This window comes from Myotis daubentonii, chromosome 6 (assembly GCF_963259705.1).
Source record: "Myotis daubentonii chromosome 6, mMyoDau2.1, whole genome shotgun sequence".
Lineage (NCBI taxonomy): Eukaryota > Metazoa > Chordata > Mammalia > Chiroptera > Vespertilionidae > Myotis > Myotis daubentonii.
This window is the reverse complement of record NC_081845.1, coordinates 30,605,900-30,624,554: the sequence shown is the minus strand read 5'-3', so window position 1 is coordinate 30,624,554 and position 18,655 is coordinate 30,605,900. Positions and strand designations below refer to the sequence as shown.

The 18,655-nt window shown below is 36.2% G+C and overlaps 1 protein-coding gene and 1 pseudogene across 8 annotated transcripts in view; both read right to left on the bottom strand.

Moving 5' to 3' along the window:
- UTRN (utrophin) overlaps nt 1-18,655 on the bottom strand; it is a 446,319-nt gene that overhangs the window by 48,101 nt on the left and 379,563 nt on the right. For all 8 annotated transcript variants that reach the window (XM_059700586.1, XM_059700589.1, XM_059700588.1 and 5 more), the window contains 5 exons: nt 18,177-18,238; nt 16,751-16,825; nt 8,861-9,062; nt 3,073-3,158; nt 412-569 (listed from right to left, as the gene is read on the bottom strand). In XM_059700586.1, coding sequence (XP_059556569.1) covers nt 412-569; nt 3,073-3,158; nt 8,861-9,062; nt 16,751-16,825; nt 18,177-18,238 — 583 coding nt within the window. The remainder of the gene's footprint in view (nt 1-411; nt 570-3,072; nt 3,159-8,860; nt 9,063-16,750; nt 16,826-18,176; nt 18,239-18,655) is intronic.
- LOC132237847 (small nucleolar RNA U13) lies at nt 11,746-11,871 on the bottom strand (annotated as a pseudogene).

The window sequence follows — 18,655 nt, the reverse complement described above, 5'->3', positions numbered from 1 at the left end:
GATGAGAAAAGAGTTTGTGGGCAGAAGATATGGAAAAACATTCTGAATAGAGTGCACATGTCCAAAGGCACAAAGGCAAGAATGGAGGGACTGAAGTAGTGTGGGTGGAAAGCAGGGAGCAAGGGGACAAGTGACACAAGATGGGGCCAGGGCAACGGCAGGGCCACATCACAGCAATCTGACAGCACGTGTTAGAGAATTTGGATTTTATACATTGAGAAGCAGCTAATCTTGAGATGGTAGCTATTCCTTGAATCAAATATGCCTTAAGAAACAAAATACAACTTACTGAGATGGCGCCCAACGTCCTCTACCATTTGGCTCCAGCCCAAGTTCCCTGTCCCATTTCTTGGAACATTCTCAAAACCCTTCCTCAGTACACCCTGTACACCAGCAATCCCGTGTGTTTACCTGTTGGAAGCAGCTGCGGACACTGGGTTCAATATTGCTTCCTCCAAAAGCTGCTACTTCTCCCAGCTGCCGGGGGATCTGGATGGCATCGTGAAGTAAAAGGCCCAGCTGCCGCTGGTCACACATTTCTGTCGGTCCTGCCACTTCCTTAAAGAGATCTGCAAGGAGGAGAAGCAAGAGGTCAACTTCCAGTGCCCAAAGTGTTCTCTTATGTCTTTGGTGATGGGGATTGAACAATGAAGTTTAAAAAAAAAAAATCATGGGGACGTGAATCAATTAGTCGTCCCCTGAATTCTGACAACCTTGATATTCTGTGTCTGTAATCAGGGCTGGTTAACCACATGCTTCTGAAAACAACCTCCTATTGTATGTCAATACATATAAACGGACCAGTAACTACAAATTTCCTTTACAAATGGTACAATAAATACGTGTGGGTTTCATTCAGTGGTTTCAGTAAGGATTTCCCTTCTTATTGAGAAAGACAGTGAGCCAAGACAAGCTTCTCAGGACTTGTCAAAGGAATAAATGTGCCGTACGGGCAAATCTTTACATTTTAACGATTTGTTTACTAACGTTTTGTGTTCACTCCTAAATTTAATATTCTATTATAGACATATGTATATATTTACTTCTTTTAAAGATAATTATACTCAAATCTATTTTATATAAAAAAACTTTAAGAAGTGCAAGGAAGCGTCTTTTATTTTTAAATGTGTAGTTATTTTTTTGTTTAGGCCCAATCAGTCTCATTCCTTACTAGCTATAAAAATTATTTTTGTTTTACTTCATTTCATGTACTAAAATACATTTGTTCAAATTTTAAAGACATAGTAACAAAACTCATGCTTGCTTTCATAGTTCTTTAGGCTTTTAAATTCATTAAGAAAACTCTAATTTATTCCATAGCTTTCCTGATTCAATAAAATTAAAACTCTTCTCTCCTTTCCAGTGTTTGCTTATCTTCCACTCACCACTTGAAACATTTTGAAGATTTAAAATTATTAGCTTGTTCCAAGAAATAAAGCTAATATGCTTAAATAAATTACTTTAGGAGTGGGGAGAAATTTCATGAAAAAACCACCCACTTTGTTATAGAAACTAACACTTTTTGAAAAAAAATTTCCAAGTTCTGAAAATTCATAATCACGAAAACTCTAAATGTTTTTCATGTGAAGTTTCCAAGAACAGAAGAAAGGGGAGTAAATATTTATTCGATCCCACAAACCATAAAAAACCACACTGATAAATGAATATCAGATCAAAATATATATTCCCTTTATGTTAAAGGAGAATAATGCCAGATCTAACACTGTCAACAGCGCACTTTCAAACAACTAAACCGGGCTCAGTGATATTTACATAGTAATTATCATGAAATATGACTTTAATTATAAGTATACATAGGGAAAGCAAATTTAATTAAGATAAATTTAATTTTTATTATCATTTGTTCACTTAAATTTTATTAGAGTTTGACTTGTTTCTCTTCATTTGTCAAAAATAAGATGATCATGGCCACGAAATATTTGTCCAGGATTCTTACTATGAAGATCATTTTAAACTTGTTCCTGGGAAGAGGCCTTTTAGTTAAATAGAGTTGATGCACATGCATAATAGTCTGTACAGAGGAGTGCACGTGTTCAACAAGATCAATCATGTCCAACTTTCCTCTTTTGAGACTTGTAGCTATATTGCTATACCACCATTAAGCTAAAACTACACACAAAACATAAAAGGTTAATATTAGCATTAGAAATGTTGACATATTTCTAAATTTTCAGAAATGTTCACATTTTTGATGTCATAGCCAGAAATAAAAAGGAGTGTAAGAATGTGGGAATGGGTTAGAGAAAAGTCACAATCTAAAACCCAAGATCCAATAAATTAGCACAGAAGAGATGTAAAGGCCGCTGAAAAGGATCTTTGTAAACGTGTTTTTGATGAGGCAAATGGGCCACCAGCTATAAGCAGGAAGGCCAGGGTGTTGTTTGAATCGAATGAAGGGATACTCTCAGGAAGGCCTGAAGAGAGAGGGAGGTGCCACCAGGGTAAAAACACCTGCCCCATCACTCAGCTACTAAATGGCAGAGCTGAGGTTTGAAGGCAGGTCTCTCTGGCCTGTGGGCCTGTTATTTTCCAAATGCCAAGATGCCCTTCATTTAATTATTTGTCTAACTATGTCTATAACAGTTTTAGTCTATCTTGATAAATATATTTAAGTATTGGAAATATACAGAAATAGAAAAGGCTTAGGTTTTAGCGTCAGAAGACTCTGTGATCTAATTCTAGCCCCGCAATTATTGTCACTGCAGCCTTTCACTAGATTTGTAACCTATCTCAGCATTAACTTTTTCATCTGAAAAAATGGAAATCACAATGCCTACATCATTATGGGATGATTATTCTCAGAATTAAATGAGATACAACTTGTAGCTGGTTCTCACTCCACCAAGGCACCTCACCTCTTGATCCTATTATCAGCGTTCATTACATACAAGTCCACTATGTATTAACACCCTCAGTGTAGCCTGGACATGTAGAGTAAGGGTTAAAAAAATGGAAACTATGATGACTAGCCAATCATATAAAGTAAATCTCCTATAAAATGATTATTCCCATTACTAAAAACACTATTGGTATAAAAATGGTCTTACGTACATCTGTATTTTTCTTCTAAGAGACCTTTAGAGAGAGACATCAATCCAATCTTCAGACTCTGCACTCTAATTTTTCCAGTCCGACCCCTGAAATTATAAGAATCTCAATGTCTTACATGAATTTAAAACAGTATGTGAAATATTTCTGAATATCTATTTTCTTGAGGGTAAATCATTAAAAAATAATTGCATCTTAAAGCTCTGACTTATCTATTCACGTTTAATAATTAATGTTAAACCTACACCATAATTTCATTACATATTTTAACAGTATGTTTGACCTGGTCTTGAAAAATATATAGCCTGAAGTCACATTACACAAAATATATAAACTAGGAAGAACAAATTAAGGCAAAATTAAAACTTTAATTATAAAGCTGAAAATATATAATTTTTATAAATACTATGAGTTAAAATCTATTTATTAATAACTATAAAAGATTCAAAATAGATACATATAATATGCATGTGAGTTAATTCAGCAAGATATATCTAAGATCAAAAGTAAAAAAAAAATGACTGAAAAATCAGCTATATACTGAGAGCTTCTCACTGCTGAATACTCAAATACTGCATGTATTGCCTTTATTGATGTGGGTCTCTGTCCATGCAGTTTTTGTGTTACTATTGAAATTACACTAGCTATTGGTCTTAAACAGATAGGTGTGGAATCTCTATTTGGAGAAGTATTAAGCTATAATTAAATTTATAATGTATTAATTAATCAACATGAGAAAATAGCCTTACACTATACCAATGAGAGACCATTTCAATTTTACTTATAAGTGGACTAAAAGAAAAAAAATTATTTTATTTTAAAGCAGAAAGTTGTCTTATTCCATCACTTATCAAAGAATTACTGAGCTGTCTACCAAATGTTAGTTGTTAGATCCTGGGGATGGGGAAAGTAAATGCAGAAACTATAAAAATTAGCAATATGATGCTCCTTGCTATGGAATAGAACATAGTCAAGAAAACAGTCTTTATTGCTATCTTTACATTTTATATTCAGAATCAGTTTTCAGTTAAATTGCTGTTAATTTTCTTAAAATGTTTTCAATTTACAAATAAAGCATATTTAAAACCTATAAATAAATGTTTACATAATTATATGAATACATAACATTTAGTAATTCATGCTATTCAAAAACAAGCAAATATTTGTATTATGGAACTTTAATTTTAGATCGTCTTATTGTCAAACTGCATTTAAGTCTTGATCTTATTGATATTTTTACTATTAATATTAATTGATATCTTCCATTCACAAATTGTAAATACTCTGGTAAATTTTTGTATACATATCATGACATATAATAAAATGAAATTTAAAAAAATGCTTAGGTATTGCTATAATGTACTTTCAAAACCATCCCTCAATAGCCTAGAGTCTATATCTATATTAAATCATACCCAACAAACTTCTTGAACCTTTACTATGTATGTGTACAACATTCAGAATTTCCCTATGAAACAAGTAATAGATTTAAAAATAAATGTAACTATTGTAAGCAGAATTTAAATATATTCTAGTCTCTTACAATTATAGAAATATCTTAAACTGCTATGCTAGAAATTTTGCTTCTACTTAATATTTTTTAGGCGTTTCCTAATTATCATATGAAAATAGACAATGTCTCTTTTCTTTCCTCCAGAAATCAGGAAATTTTATTCTTTGGACATAATCAGACAGTAGATTTGCAGAAGATAACAAAGGGCTGTGTGGATAGACTAGTACATGAATATGCCTAAGGACAAAGCAATCCCTTATGGGGAAAAAAGATAAAAATGATGGGCATTACAGGATGACCTCCAGTCTGTGGTGTCAACAGAAGAAAAGAAAATCATCAGGAAGACTACTGAAAATGTCAGTCATCCATTCATCACACCACCAACAGTTAGAAGGCTTACGATGATCCCAGCATTGTTCGACATACCATAGGGACCACTACAAAAGCACAAGACACAATTCCTACCCATGATATGCTCACCCACTAACTGTGGGAGTGAGACAAGAAACAACTAGAGAATCATAAGAAAATACAAAACCAACCTTTATGTATGGAAATAATCAAGTATAAGTTAATTGTGGCTGATTAATTAATGATTGATGATTTGTCTAAATAGTCCTTAGCATAACAACATTTGATTAAAAAAACATAAGTTGGACACTGGAGCATGACATGGCTCACCTATCCCTACTAGGAGGAAGTATGACAAGAAAAGCTTAGGAAGAGAATAAATAGAGGGAAGCCTGTGAGTGCCAGTGACAAGACTCATTCAGGTGGTAAGGACTTGCATCAAGGCTAAATTGTTGATAAAGTTGTCCAGGTGATATGGGGCCAGCTAACACAGGGCTTTGATGTTAAAAAAAAAAAGTATCTGGATTTGTGAGGCAATAGGGAGCTAGGAAAATTTATTATTGGGTGACATAACCCAGTACTTAAGTATTTGGTTTCCTGATAGTTTCATAATTAACTCCTGACATTAGTTTAACTGGGAAGATATGCACCCTACAATTTATATCTATCTTGGAAAAGTGGAAAAAAATAACCTCACACTGCAGCAAGTGAGGTTGATATTTTCCGCAGAGACAAAAGCATTTGAACCAAGTGTTCTATTACTTTAAATAATAATTTAAACAATTTTGATTTCCATTAAATGTAGAAGGAAGATTTTGAAATTAAGACTTTTTACCCTGGGAAGATAAAGACTGAGTGAGGCTGTGAACTCTTATAAACGGAATCAATTTCATTTCTATTATTTATGAAGACCTTTCTACATATTAGTTTATTTGGCCTTCATAGTCACTTTTGTGTGGTGATCCAAGCAGATGTTTTATTGCAATTTTTCAGATGAGAAATTAAGATGTCAAAAGTCAAGTGGTTACCAAATCACACAGCAACCAGAATAAAATATTTGCATTCTTATTATCCATAACAGAAGAAAACATTTTTAAAACAAAATTTAGATTAGGAGAAGGGAGAAACATATGAAGACTTCAAAGAAACAGTAAACGTAGAATAATTTCTAAAGTACTATTTTTTCTTAGATATGGCAATATGGTAAGAATAATTAAGCAATATTAAAAAAATGAATATTAGTGCTATACCTACCATTAATATGCAATAGGTGGCCAAGGATAAATTGTCTTGTCTCACTGGGTCAGTTTCTTAATCAGTAAAAGAAAGAGGGCAAAATGGTAGGTCCTCATGTCCTACTTCTAGAATTCTATGATCTGCTGTCTGATTATCTGCTGTCTATATTTCAAGAGCGGGCTGAGTATACTTCAAGAGCTGCAAATGCTAGTTCTGTCTGCATCATACTACACAAAGTAAGGCAGTCAACGCATATGGTTCATGAATGAATGTCAGACAGCTGGATGAATGAAAAGGTTAGATCATGGCACCATTTCCAAGGTTCAGAGACTTCGTAGGGTCCATTATTTTCTGGTGCATTGGAAGGAGTAGATAGAGAGTTTCTATCAGATTCTCAAAGGGAACTAATGGTTTGAAAAGAGTTAAACACTCTTGATTAGATACATGAATAAGTCATAGTTATTAGAGAGATCTGGGCAATCAACTCTGGCCATCTGACACTATTGTCATATAAGAGACCATGTTTTTTTCCCGAGGTTAATTCACGATATTTCTCCAAGATAGAAAAACTAAACAGACTAGACATCATTCTGACTCACTGTGGTCTTTGCTATATTTCTTTGACATGAAAAGGAGATATATCTTAAAAAGCTTTTTTTTCCCTTTTGATGGAAAATTTCAAGATATTGTCTTTCTAAATAAGAAACAGTATCTTAGTAGAGCAGTTCTCATGTGTTCACATTTGATGGTGAGAAACAGAAATATACAAACAGATAACTTCCTAGAATATGACATTTCACACACTGCTTCCTTCCCAACTAAGTGACAGTATTCCCTTTGGGCTGTTCAGTGTAAACAGCATGTATCTGTGTCATAGGCTGAATTATATCTCCCTAAAATCCATATGTTGAAGTCCTAATTCCCAGTACCTCAGAATGTAAGTGTATTAGGAGATAGGATCTCTAAAGAGGTAATTACGTTAGAATGAGGCTATTAGGTTGGACCATAATGCAATTTGTGTCCTTATAGGAACAGGAGGTTGAACAGACACACACAGAAGAAAGACCATGTGAAGATGCAGGGAGAAGACATTCACCTATAAGACAAGGAGAGAGGCCGCAGAAGAAACCAGCCCTGCTGACATGTTGTTCTTATACTCTAGTCTCCAGAACTGTGGGAAAATAAATTTCTGTTGTTTAATCTACGCTGTGGTACTTTGTTATGGCAGCCGGAGCAAACTCATACAGTGTGTTAGAGCCACAGTCATTGTCGAGGGTGTTCATTCTTTAAATATGGTTCAAGATGTGCACCTCTGCCTAACCCACAGGGCTTAATGAAGTTCCTAAATACGCTATGAATTTAGCCTTCTTCCTGGGATGTAGTTAAAACATCTATTGGCCAGCTATTTTGGTGAATTTACTATAGAAAATGTCTCTTTTGGAGGTTTAAAAAATTGAAAATGGACTTAATAGTTCATAATTGCTAAGAGTTTTATTTTGCCATAGCAGGATAGAGTTACATTAAAATAAAATGTATTAAAATATATCAGACGAGGATTATAATAAATCCCAAATTCATTATGGTAATTGAGATTCATGCTATCACTTCTCAAGGAATTTCTTAAGAACACTCAAGCACACAAAGGCTATTGGGTTATTTAAAAAACTTTATGATATTTGTGAATATTGAAAAAGAAAAGATTTTTTCTACTCCAAAGTATAAGCAAACTTTAATTAAATCATCTCTAGAGCTACTGTCATCATCACTTATTTATACAGAATCAGCTGTTAAGTGTGTGTACTTATGAACTATCATCTATCTTCTTTTTCTCTAAGCCTAATGAAAGGCTGATAAACACAAATCTTCATACAGCTAATTAATGGAAAGAGAACTTTCAGGGTGTGAGAGAAAAACAAGAGTCCTCATTTTCTTATTTCATCTTCGCATATTTTAACCCCCTACCAGAAGAATGAATAATTCCTCCTAATAGTTCAGAAATGTCAGCACACAGCAGGTCTTTCTAGAATTATTTTACAAATGCACTGTCACATTCAAAAACTCAAGTTAATGGCAATTGAGTTATTCTGGGAGTTGGGAGTGCTCTTTATGTAACATGAGTACCTAATGAAATTACAGATATTAATGCCCTGCAGCATAACTTACTTAAAAGACCATATACATACAGAACCACCTTTGCAATAAGTGAAGCTAATGCCAAAAGAGATGTAAAATTATTTTAATTGCCATTTGATTGCTCTTAAGTTGTCACACAAAAATCACAGATTATTATGAGGCAGTAAATTATTTTAATTCATAAAAATAACTACAAAATATTGTCTTTATAAGATACTATAAGAAATTCCAGAAGGAGAAGGAAACTGAACTTATTTAAATTAGGTTTCCTCTAGCATGATGCCAAAACAAAAAACAAAAGACCCTACAAATCTGACAGCTTTTGTAATTAAAACAAAATCTTAAAATAATGGATGGACATTCCTTTTTGTTTTATTGTTGGTTTATGGCTCAATTTTTGGAAAGTCATTCCTTTGCAACAATTAACATAAATATTTCCACTGGATAAAGTACTTTGAAAGCACTTTTAAGATTTTCACTTTAAAAATGTATGTATTTTGTATTATTAACATATGCCATTCAAGAATTGTACTTTAATGGGAAAAAATAAAAACTTACGTGTCATATACATTGAGCAACCAGTTGAGACACATATCCACACAGAGCGGAACATTGACCAGATCTTTATGCAGCTGTTCAAGGCCGTCGTAAGTTGTTGTCAGGCAGTTGATGACATCTGGAACACTAAGGAGCTGGTCATTTTGGTTCAGCTTGTGCTGTTTGAAAACTTCATTTGTTGTATTCAACTCTAAGAGATCCACTAATCGGGTGAGAGAAAGGAGTATGTACAGTCATTACATTATATAACAACACTGGAACAAAAACATTTCTAGTCTTAAGTATTTGTCTTGTTCTTTAAGAATCTATCCTTTTTAGCTATTTTCAGTTTTTAAAGTAATAAATAGCATTTCCATCCTTACATTTTTAACTTCTTCTTTTATCTCCATTTGCATTATTTTGAATCTGAGCTGTCACTTTTCAATATGATCCCATTTTTCACTCTTTAGAATATCAATTCTTCCTGCTTTCTTTTTTCTGGCTATTTTCCCTCCAACCTCTTTCTACTCTTAAATATAGAAAGGCTTAAATCTCTAAATCTACTCCAAATGGTAGGAAACCCACATGTTACATTGCTTTCCTTCTCTTAATTTCAGAGAACAGCCTGCTTACTACCCTCCCATTTCATCCTTTATGCCACTGTCAAACTAATAAGTTTTAAACTGTTTCTCAACATGTACATCATAAGGTACAAAGTTGATTAAGGAGGGTCAGTTAAAAAAAGACAAGACAAGCTTTGCACTATGCATAACAGCATGAACATCCCTCACAATATTAAGAATAGAACCGCCATATGATCCAGCAGTTCCTCTTCTAGGCACTCATCCACAGAATATAAAAAACCCTAATCCAAAAGATATATGCACCCCTGTGTTTATTACAGCATTATTCACTTACGTCAAGATATCGAAACAACCTCTGTGACAACCAACAGATGAATGAATAAAGAAGATTTGGTTTATATACACATATAAAATGAAATACTACTCAACCATAAAAAAGGTCAAATATTGCCATCTTGACAAAAATGAATCATGAGATTATTATGCTAAGTGAAGTAAGTTAAAAGGAAAAGGATGAGTGAAAACCATATGATTTCACTCATATACAAAATATACAACAAAAAAGAAACAAATGAACAAACAAAACAAAAACAAAGGCATAGATGCAGACAACAGATTGGTGGTTACAAGAGGGAAAGGGGAGTGGGGTAGGGCAATAGGGGTAAAGGATGTCAAATATATGTTGATAGATGGTAAATAGACTTTGGTGGTGAACATACTATAGTGTATACAGATATCAAATTATAATGCTGTATACCTGAAACTTATATAATGTTATATACATGCCACCTCAATAAAAAATTAAACAAACAAACATGTGCTGTAGAAAACTAATAGTCTTCCACTGCCTTCTGAACGAAGCCTAATCTATAGGATCCTCACAATCTGGTCCTAACTTTGTTTGCTTCCCATGATGCTTTGACATACAGGCAACTTGTAGCCAGTAAGGGTTAGTGGAGGTTCACAGTAAAGGCTCCCATCCTTACTCTTCATGTATAAAACATCTTCAGTGGGCATGGCAGTTGCTAGAGCACAGTGGCAAAGAGGATAAGGCGGAGCCCCTGCTCTCAGTCTGAGAAGGAGGATAAGCAGACTGATAACTTGACTAAAAGGAGGAGTGAAAGTCCCCAAGAGAAGAATACATCAATTTCTGTGAGAGCTACTCCTGCTCAGGAGGTGGAAGGACAACTGGAAAAGGCCCCTTGGGAAAGTGAGTATGAAATGGGCCTTAAAAAATAGAGAAGATAGCTCTGGCTGAGTGGTTCAGTTGGTTGGAGCATTGTCCATACACCAAAAGGTTGTGGATTTGATTCCAGGTCAAGGAACATATCTAGGTTGCATTTAGAACCCCAATCTGGTGAGTTTAAGAGGCAAGTGATGGATGTTTCTCTCTCACATGGATGTTTCTCTCTCTCTCCTCTCTCTCTCCCCTCCCTTTCTCCCTCTTTTCCCCTCTCTCTAAGATGGATTAATATATCCTTGAGTGAGGATTAAAAAAAGAAATGAGTAGATAGAAGAGACCCATGTAAAACAAGGAAAGAAATCCAGGAGGATAGGACTGCTTGAGAAAAGACAAGAATTCACAGAATTCCAAGGGGCTCTCCAGAATGACCAACAGCAGTGCAGATGAATGGTGTGGGGCTTACGTATGAGTGGTATGTGGTTACCATCAGGCAGACACACGGAGTTCTAGGGACCTGGCACACATGCCCAAAGGGAGGCCCTCAAAAGACAGGATTTTAGACAAAAAAGAAAAAAATCTTAAATAACCTTTATTGTTTTTTTATTTTTTTTACAGATGTCCCCTTCTAGCCCAAACCTGCCCTCTGGTTCAAACCTTCACCATACTATTGTCTGTGTCCATGGGTTAAGCATATATGCATATAAGTCCTTTGGTTAATCTGTTCACCCCATCCACCTACCTATCTTCCCTCTGAGATTCATCAGTCTGTTCTAATCTTTCTTTTAAATCAATGTTGAGTCATTCATTAACTAACTGAAAATAGGGAAAAATAGATTATCAAACCACCATGTAATTTATATATTTATTAAGTGTGGAGATGATCCTTCTAATTCTAAAGAAATGGGTTTAGAAAATTACAGAATTTAAGGTCTGCTCATGGAAATTACTGCTTTACAAATATCTCCATATTTTTAACTTTTAAGATGAAAAGAAATCAGCTCAGGGGAACTTTTAAAAATAATGTAACCAACTAATTCATCTTTGCCAGATGCAAAAATGTCCCCTCAAAACATATAAAGATATTTTGGACAGTTAATTAAAATGAGCAGCTTCCTTTGTATTTAACCTATTTTTTTTCACATCACATGGGTAATGGGCCAATGTTGTAACAAGTTTTGAGGGAGGCACAGCTCACACTAATTTTGAATTTTTAAAGACATGAATAAAATGTGTTTACTCTGGCTTCTTAAACACCACGGAATGATTTATTTTTTCAAGTTATCTACAATGGAGAAAAACTGCTTTAAAATTATACAGATTAAAATTATTTCTAAAACAACACAACAGGAATTAAAGTAAAATTATTTCTAAAAACAGCTCATTTTTTAAAAAGAGAAAAAAATATAAAATACAACTGAGGATAACAAGTTAATCCATTTCCTTTGGATGCCGAATATATCATTGGCAAAATTTCAGTGTCTCTCTCTCTCTCTCTCTCTATCTCTCTCTCTCTCTCTCTCTCTCTCTCTCTCTCTCTCTCTATATATATATATATATATATATATATATATATATATATATATATATATAAAATAATTGTGTAAGGTTCCCATGAGTTAGAGATGTTGAAAAAAAAAAAAAAAGGAAAAAACCAACCGGCATGGCTCAGTGTTTGAGTATCAACCTATGAGCCAGGAAGTCACGGTTCAACTCCTGGTCAGGGCACATGCGTGGGTTGCAGGCTCCATCCCCAGTGTGAGGCCTGCAGGAGGTAGCTGATCAATGATTCTCTTATCATTGATGTTTCTATCTATCTCTCCCTTTCCCTTCCTCTTTTAAATCAATAAAAATATATTAAAACACACACACACACACACACACACACACACACACACAGAGAACCATCCAAAATTTTCATTGTAGCATTTTCTTGGTTTTATACACTGTTTTCAATGATAAACTCCAGGAGGGCAGGAGCAAAATTCAAGTTCACTTTTCATGGTGTGTGATAAAAGGAAGGGATTAGTAATGATAGCAGGAGCTACAGAACTACAATTCCACATAGATACAAAGAAACATATTGAAATACTGCCAAAATGCTCGAAGTTTCTGAATTTCAGCACTAATTGTGCCAGCAACACAGCACTGCTATTGTATCCCCCCCACACATGGCATAAAGTGACAACAGACCATATTCCAAAAAGACCCTTCCCTGGATGAGGCTGTCCTTACATTTCATCCAGAAAAGTCTCCTTTGTAAGACACGTTGTAACTATGACAGTAATTTGCCACATCCCACAGACTATGATGTCTTCAATTTTTAGTGATTTACTCTGACACCCTGTCTTAGTGCCTAAGCAAGGCATACATCTTCCTGAAGTGTGTCACATTTGGTACCTTTAAAAATTGACTACATTAAAATCACAGAAAATTATGATCTTCTCTTTTCAAAGGAAGAGAAATGACAGCTCAGTCATGTGGCAAATGAAACAAACAGCAGAATCATTTTCTACCCAGTTTTTTTCTTTAATCCTACACATGAGGCACAGGCGATCAAATGAAAATGGGTCATCATTCTCCCCTGTAAAAACACTCATTTAGACAGTACCTCACCTGGGGCTTCTGTGACTCCTCCTGTTCTTGAACTGTTTGGCCATTTTTGATTAGCACCTTTCCTATCTCCTCTTCCCAGACACCAAAGACATACAGGTGATGCTCAAGGTCTCCTATCTAGAAAGCCTCACTCACTTTCATCACTTCAATTATTTCTTCTCTCTGGGTGACTCCGGATTGTTTTTTCCTGCCTGAACACCTGATTTGCAGTCCCACTGCTCTGTTCCCAACTAGAGTGATACTCTTCTCTTTCAGGAACCTTCACCTTAACATGTTCCAAATAAAGGTCTTGCCTTCTTGTTATGATGAAATCCAGGAACAGTATTACTACCTTCCATTGACCATCAGTCTGCAAATCCTGAGCCATCCTAACACTCTCCTTCTTTTACCCTCTGCGATTTATCAGCCACCAGTTTCCCCCAGTCATCAGTCCTTTCTCCTCGTCACAAATCCATACCCTCATCTCTCTGCCTACTACCAGCAGCCAGCTCAGCCTCCACCATCTTTCAAATTTCTTGTCCTCTGTCCCCTCTGACCTTTGATCTGTCTTCGATATTGTCTGCATACAGCCATGACTGGCCCTCTCTGCTAAATTCCACAAAACAAAAAATGCTTCTATAGCACTCTGCTACACACACACACACACACACACACACACACACACACACACACACACACAAATCCAAACATTAAATACAACATTAGGAAAGCTTGAGGAACACCCCCCCCCCAAAAAAAAGGACCTAAAAATATCAGTAAAGTTTTATTTATTTTTGCTGCTGTATCATATCACTTTTATCAATATGCCAAAATTAAACACATTTTACTATACAAAAGTGCAGCTATAAATCTTCTTATACCTACGTTCTTGTGTACTCCTATAACTTTCCAACTCAAATCGTTTACTCAGTATGTCCTAGCAGACTGCTCTGTGCTAGAAGCTGTATGTGGCCCCAAAGTGGAGAAGAAAAGAGATTCCTCCCTCACATGAAAGCTTAGTTCCTTTGGAGAGACAGGTGGTTAATAAACACAATACCATACATTATGGGAGGCGCCACATAAGAACTGAATCCATGAGCTGAAATATCAGGGGTGGTCTACCCAAGAAGCCTCACTAAATCCAGGAGACAGTTAAAGTAGGACCTGTAGGAAGAGATCGCACCAGCCAGAGGAAGAGGATAAGCACAAAGAGCCAAGACAAGAACTCTTCAGCTCGAGAAATGGAATCCAGAGCTGACCATTTCATCTGTCCATTAGAACTGAGAAGAGCCCATAGTGGAGCATAGAGGATGGGGTAGACGGAGATAAGCCAAGACAAAGGCCATTTCATTTGAGGGCAGCAGGAATCTGTTGTAAGTAGGAGAGTTGTGTGCATGTATAACGTGCTCTCTCCAAGTTTAAGTTCCTTGAGTGCGGGAACCAAGTCTCTTTATCTCCTGCACAGTCTTGGAGCCCAATAAATGAATGAACAATGACAGAGACGACGATGAGCCCTCTACATTAGGACATCATGGTGGGTGGAGATTTACACAAAATGAAAGGCAACCCCTGACCTAAAGCCGTTCTCAGTGAAGCCCGGGCAATCATGTTGACATTATCTGCCACACAGAGGCACACACAGGGCACTTATGTGAGACACAGCCGTTAGAGGCCATCGTAAAGTGTTGGAAAAATGGGCGGCAGGTGGAATTAGCTGGTAAATGTTTCCAAAAGGAGTAAATTTTTAACAGCATTTGGAAGGAATAAAGGGTTACAGACCATTGCTGAGGAGGATCACGGAATTGCAAGTAGACAGAAAGGATGGGAGAGGAAGGAGCAGATTAATCATGAACAGGTGAGTTTGACAATGGAGCAAAGGCCCCAGGCTAGAGAGCAGTGGGCACAGTCAGGGAAGTAGCAGCCAGGTGGCTCTCAGAACATCACCTAAAATACTAGTATTTACAATCCAGCACAAGCCAGCACTTTTCTAGGTGTTCCTAAATGCCATTGTTTAGTTTATAAGTGGGAGGCATCGCTCTTCTGATCCTCTCAGGTTTGAAGAAATGAGGTGAAATGGGGAACATTTTTCTTTGGGAAGGAAAATAAAAAACCCACCAGAAAGAAACACCAAATGCATTAATGTCTACCCACCCAGAAGGATTAGTGAAAGTGGGGACTCGGAGGCTGAGTCATTTGTCCTCATTTTATAGCTCATCAGGCCTGAAAGACCTCCCAGGTCTGTCAGCTGGATGCTGGACATGCAGCTGAGCCTCTTTCAAAACTGCTGCCACCAAGGACTCACTGAGCTCAGAACATCCCTGTTGCGTGTTCCTAATTCACTTCCAGCTTTCTTCTGGCTCAGCATACAGACCCCTGGCCAGAGTGCTGGCTTTTTTTTTTCTTTTGACTGGTAATTTTGCAACCCTTGCTGCCATCACCACAACCTGCCAGTTATGTGGGGCTCCCCGGATGATGTGATATGCAGGGCAGCCATCTCATCCTTTCCTCTACCGCCTAATCTAGACATGTTTTTCAGCCCTTCGTAGACTTCTCTCCCACACATAGCTTACACTTTTCTTACTTTAAAGGTTTGCATTGCTGTATTTTCTCTCAATAATTCTACACTGTCTTTCCTCAACTCCTTTCATGTAATCAGCTTAAAATGCATTTTGAATTTCTCCTGTTTTTTAAGGAGCAGATTTTTAACCTTAAGATATAATTTTTCTAAGCGTTATTTTCAAAGCTTCACTGAACTGCCTAGACATATAACAACTGTGAGCAAAAGGCAGCAAACAAGAATCCTTGGATTTATTTAAATTACCCTCTTAAAAGTATAGGCAAATGCCACTTTCCACATTAACTAGCTGATAAGACCTAAATGGTCTTTGAATACACTCAATCATTTAAACTATAACCACAAATTGAATCCGGACAGCTTAAATCTATACTCTATAAAAGCAGTATAATGCATATTTCTACTTAAACTTCAGTTATTTGGGGGGAATAGCCCTTCAGTAAAATATTACCACAGAAGGGTAAAGTTCATATTGATAATACTAAATGTCTCAAGACATATTTAAATGAACACAGAGCCTTTTATGTAATTTTCTAAAGTGACAGTTCAAATTTGGATCAGAAATGCGATTTTTTTTAGCATTTATTGTATGATTGTATTGAATGAAACTGGTTCAGACCCTACACTTCCAAACAGATACAAAGTACTAAAAAGGCAATGATCTACTATATATGCATTTTGATTTCTTTCAAATTGGGTGGCAGCATACTTTTTAGAAAAATATTTTTATGTTACTGCTGTATTTTGGTTAATTTTGTCCTCCCACTGGGAATAGCATATGTTCATTTGTTTTACGACTGCATGCATGCTGACGGGGCAAATAACAGAGCATTATAGAATCACAGCCAACTCCTTGAGTGACGCACACTGAAAATCAGATTAACTCTACAAACACATCCCCCTCTTCATTTATCTTTGTCTTAAAAAAAAAAGGCAACTCAAAGAACAGAGTAATTAACTTCAGTAGCATGACTCACAGCACAGAGCTTTCTGTAGTCTTCGGATTTTGATAGCTGTGCGGTAGGCAGAGAAACGCACATTATTCAGGTCAGCTGTAATGGAAAAGGGAACACATTCAAAAACATGCTGATTGCTTAATTTATGTCCAATGGCAAGAAGGTATTTACTTCAGATGTGTAAAAAGTCTTCTCCTAAAATCCACAGCATTTACTTAAGGAAAAAATTAAATGTTCATTGGCACCTTGGTGAGATATATTCCAAAGCAGCGCTCCACAGAAACTTCCAGGAAAGGAAAAGGAAGGAAACGAGGAAAAGGAAACACACTTGGTCTGTGACCTTTCAATGGCTTCATAAATACATGGCATTGTGGGTAGAGGGCCCGTCCTCTGTATAGCTAGACGGGACCCTCCTCCAGGGCCGTGTTCCACAAGGACAGTCAGTTTTCTGTCATCTCACTACTCAGAGAGCTAGTTAGATTTCTACATTCCTCCATTCTGATCTATGTGCTGCCGCTGCCCTTTCATAGATCTGGTCCAAATGATCTTACAGTCACGATTCCAACCTTTGGAAAGAGCAAATATTGCAATTTCTTTCTCAGTCCCCTAAAGACAGAGTACCAGTATTTGAGACTAGTGAAGTTAGAAGGAAACTCAGAAATCATCAAAATTTGTCCTCTCTTTTGCTCACCAAATAAACCAGTGACTTTTCTCTCACTTGTTAAACTTTGAAGCATCCCTCACCCACACAAATGGAAGTTCACATATGAGCCTGATATGTAAAGACACTAAAGGTGTGCTCTCCACTTGTTGAAATGGGAGTGGCATGAGAGTCTTGGGGTGCTGCCCCTCCCTCTGCAGCAGCACCTTTGCTCCTTAAAGAGAAAACTCTTTCAAAATGACACACACACACACACACACACACACATGATAAAGTCATATCCTACTAGAAATCTATAAGAAAGAATTGTCATCCTATGAGTTTTCTTGCATTTTTTAATTGAAAATGAATTTAGCTCTTCAGCTGTACTTAGAAGAAATAAAATTCAGCTAGCTGATTTAATAAGATCTATTTAAAAAAGAGCGAGCTAAAGGCAGATTTAAAAGCAGTGGATTAGAGGTTGCTGTATTGTAATTGTTTTTGTTTTCACTCAAAATTGAAGATTAAGATGGCCCAATATGAGAGAGGTAAAAACCTCCTATAATATTCCCCTTTTAAAGTCATGTTTTTTGGGCCATGCCATTTCAAACTTCACATTCTCTTAAGAAGAAAGGTAAGACCTGTTTGCTTCATTGACCTCAGAAATTCAACTGCTTTTGTATGTCACTATCATGGTGCTTTAAACATAACATGCCATCTAAAAAAAGCTGGTGATCAGTTTTCACCCAAGAATATATCCTTTTCAGTTTAAGTTAATTCATTACTATTAAATAAAACAATACTCACCAAGGGATTGAAAGAGTTCAGTCATTTTAGGATGATCCCAACAGGTTGTTTGTGTTTGATGGCTGGGGAAAAAATGTAATAAATGTAAATAAAAGAACATATAAGTAATATATATCTCACAGAAAATACATGAATAGAATTTTTATTCAAATTTTTAAAATATCCCCATGATAGATCACTCAGAAACCTGGTGCCCAATTATTACTCAATATTTGAAAAACTATAATACATTTTTATTTGAGCAATTTATATTGTGACAATGCAGCTGACATTTTTTGCTTTATCTATTTCAAGAAGAATTACGACTAAAATTAAAACTTAGCCCTGACCAGTTTGGCTCAGTAGATAGAGCGTCGGCCTGCGGACTTGGGGGGGTCCCGGGTTCAATTCCGGTCAAGGGCATGTACCTTGGCTGCAGGCACATCCCCAGTAGGAGGTGTGCAGGAGGCAGCTGATCGATGTTTCTCTCTCATTGATGT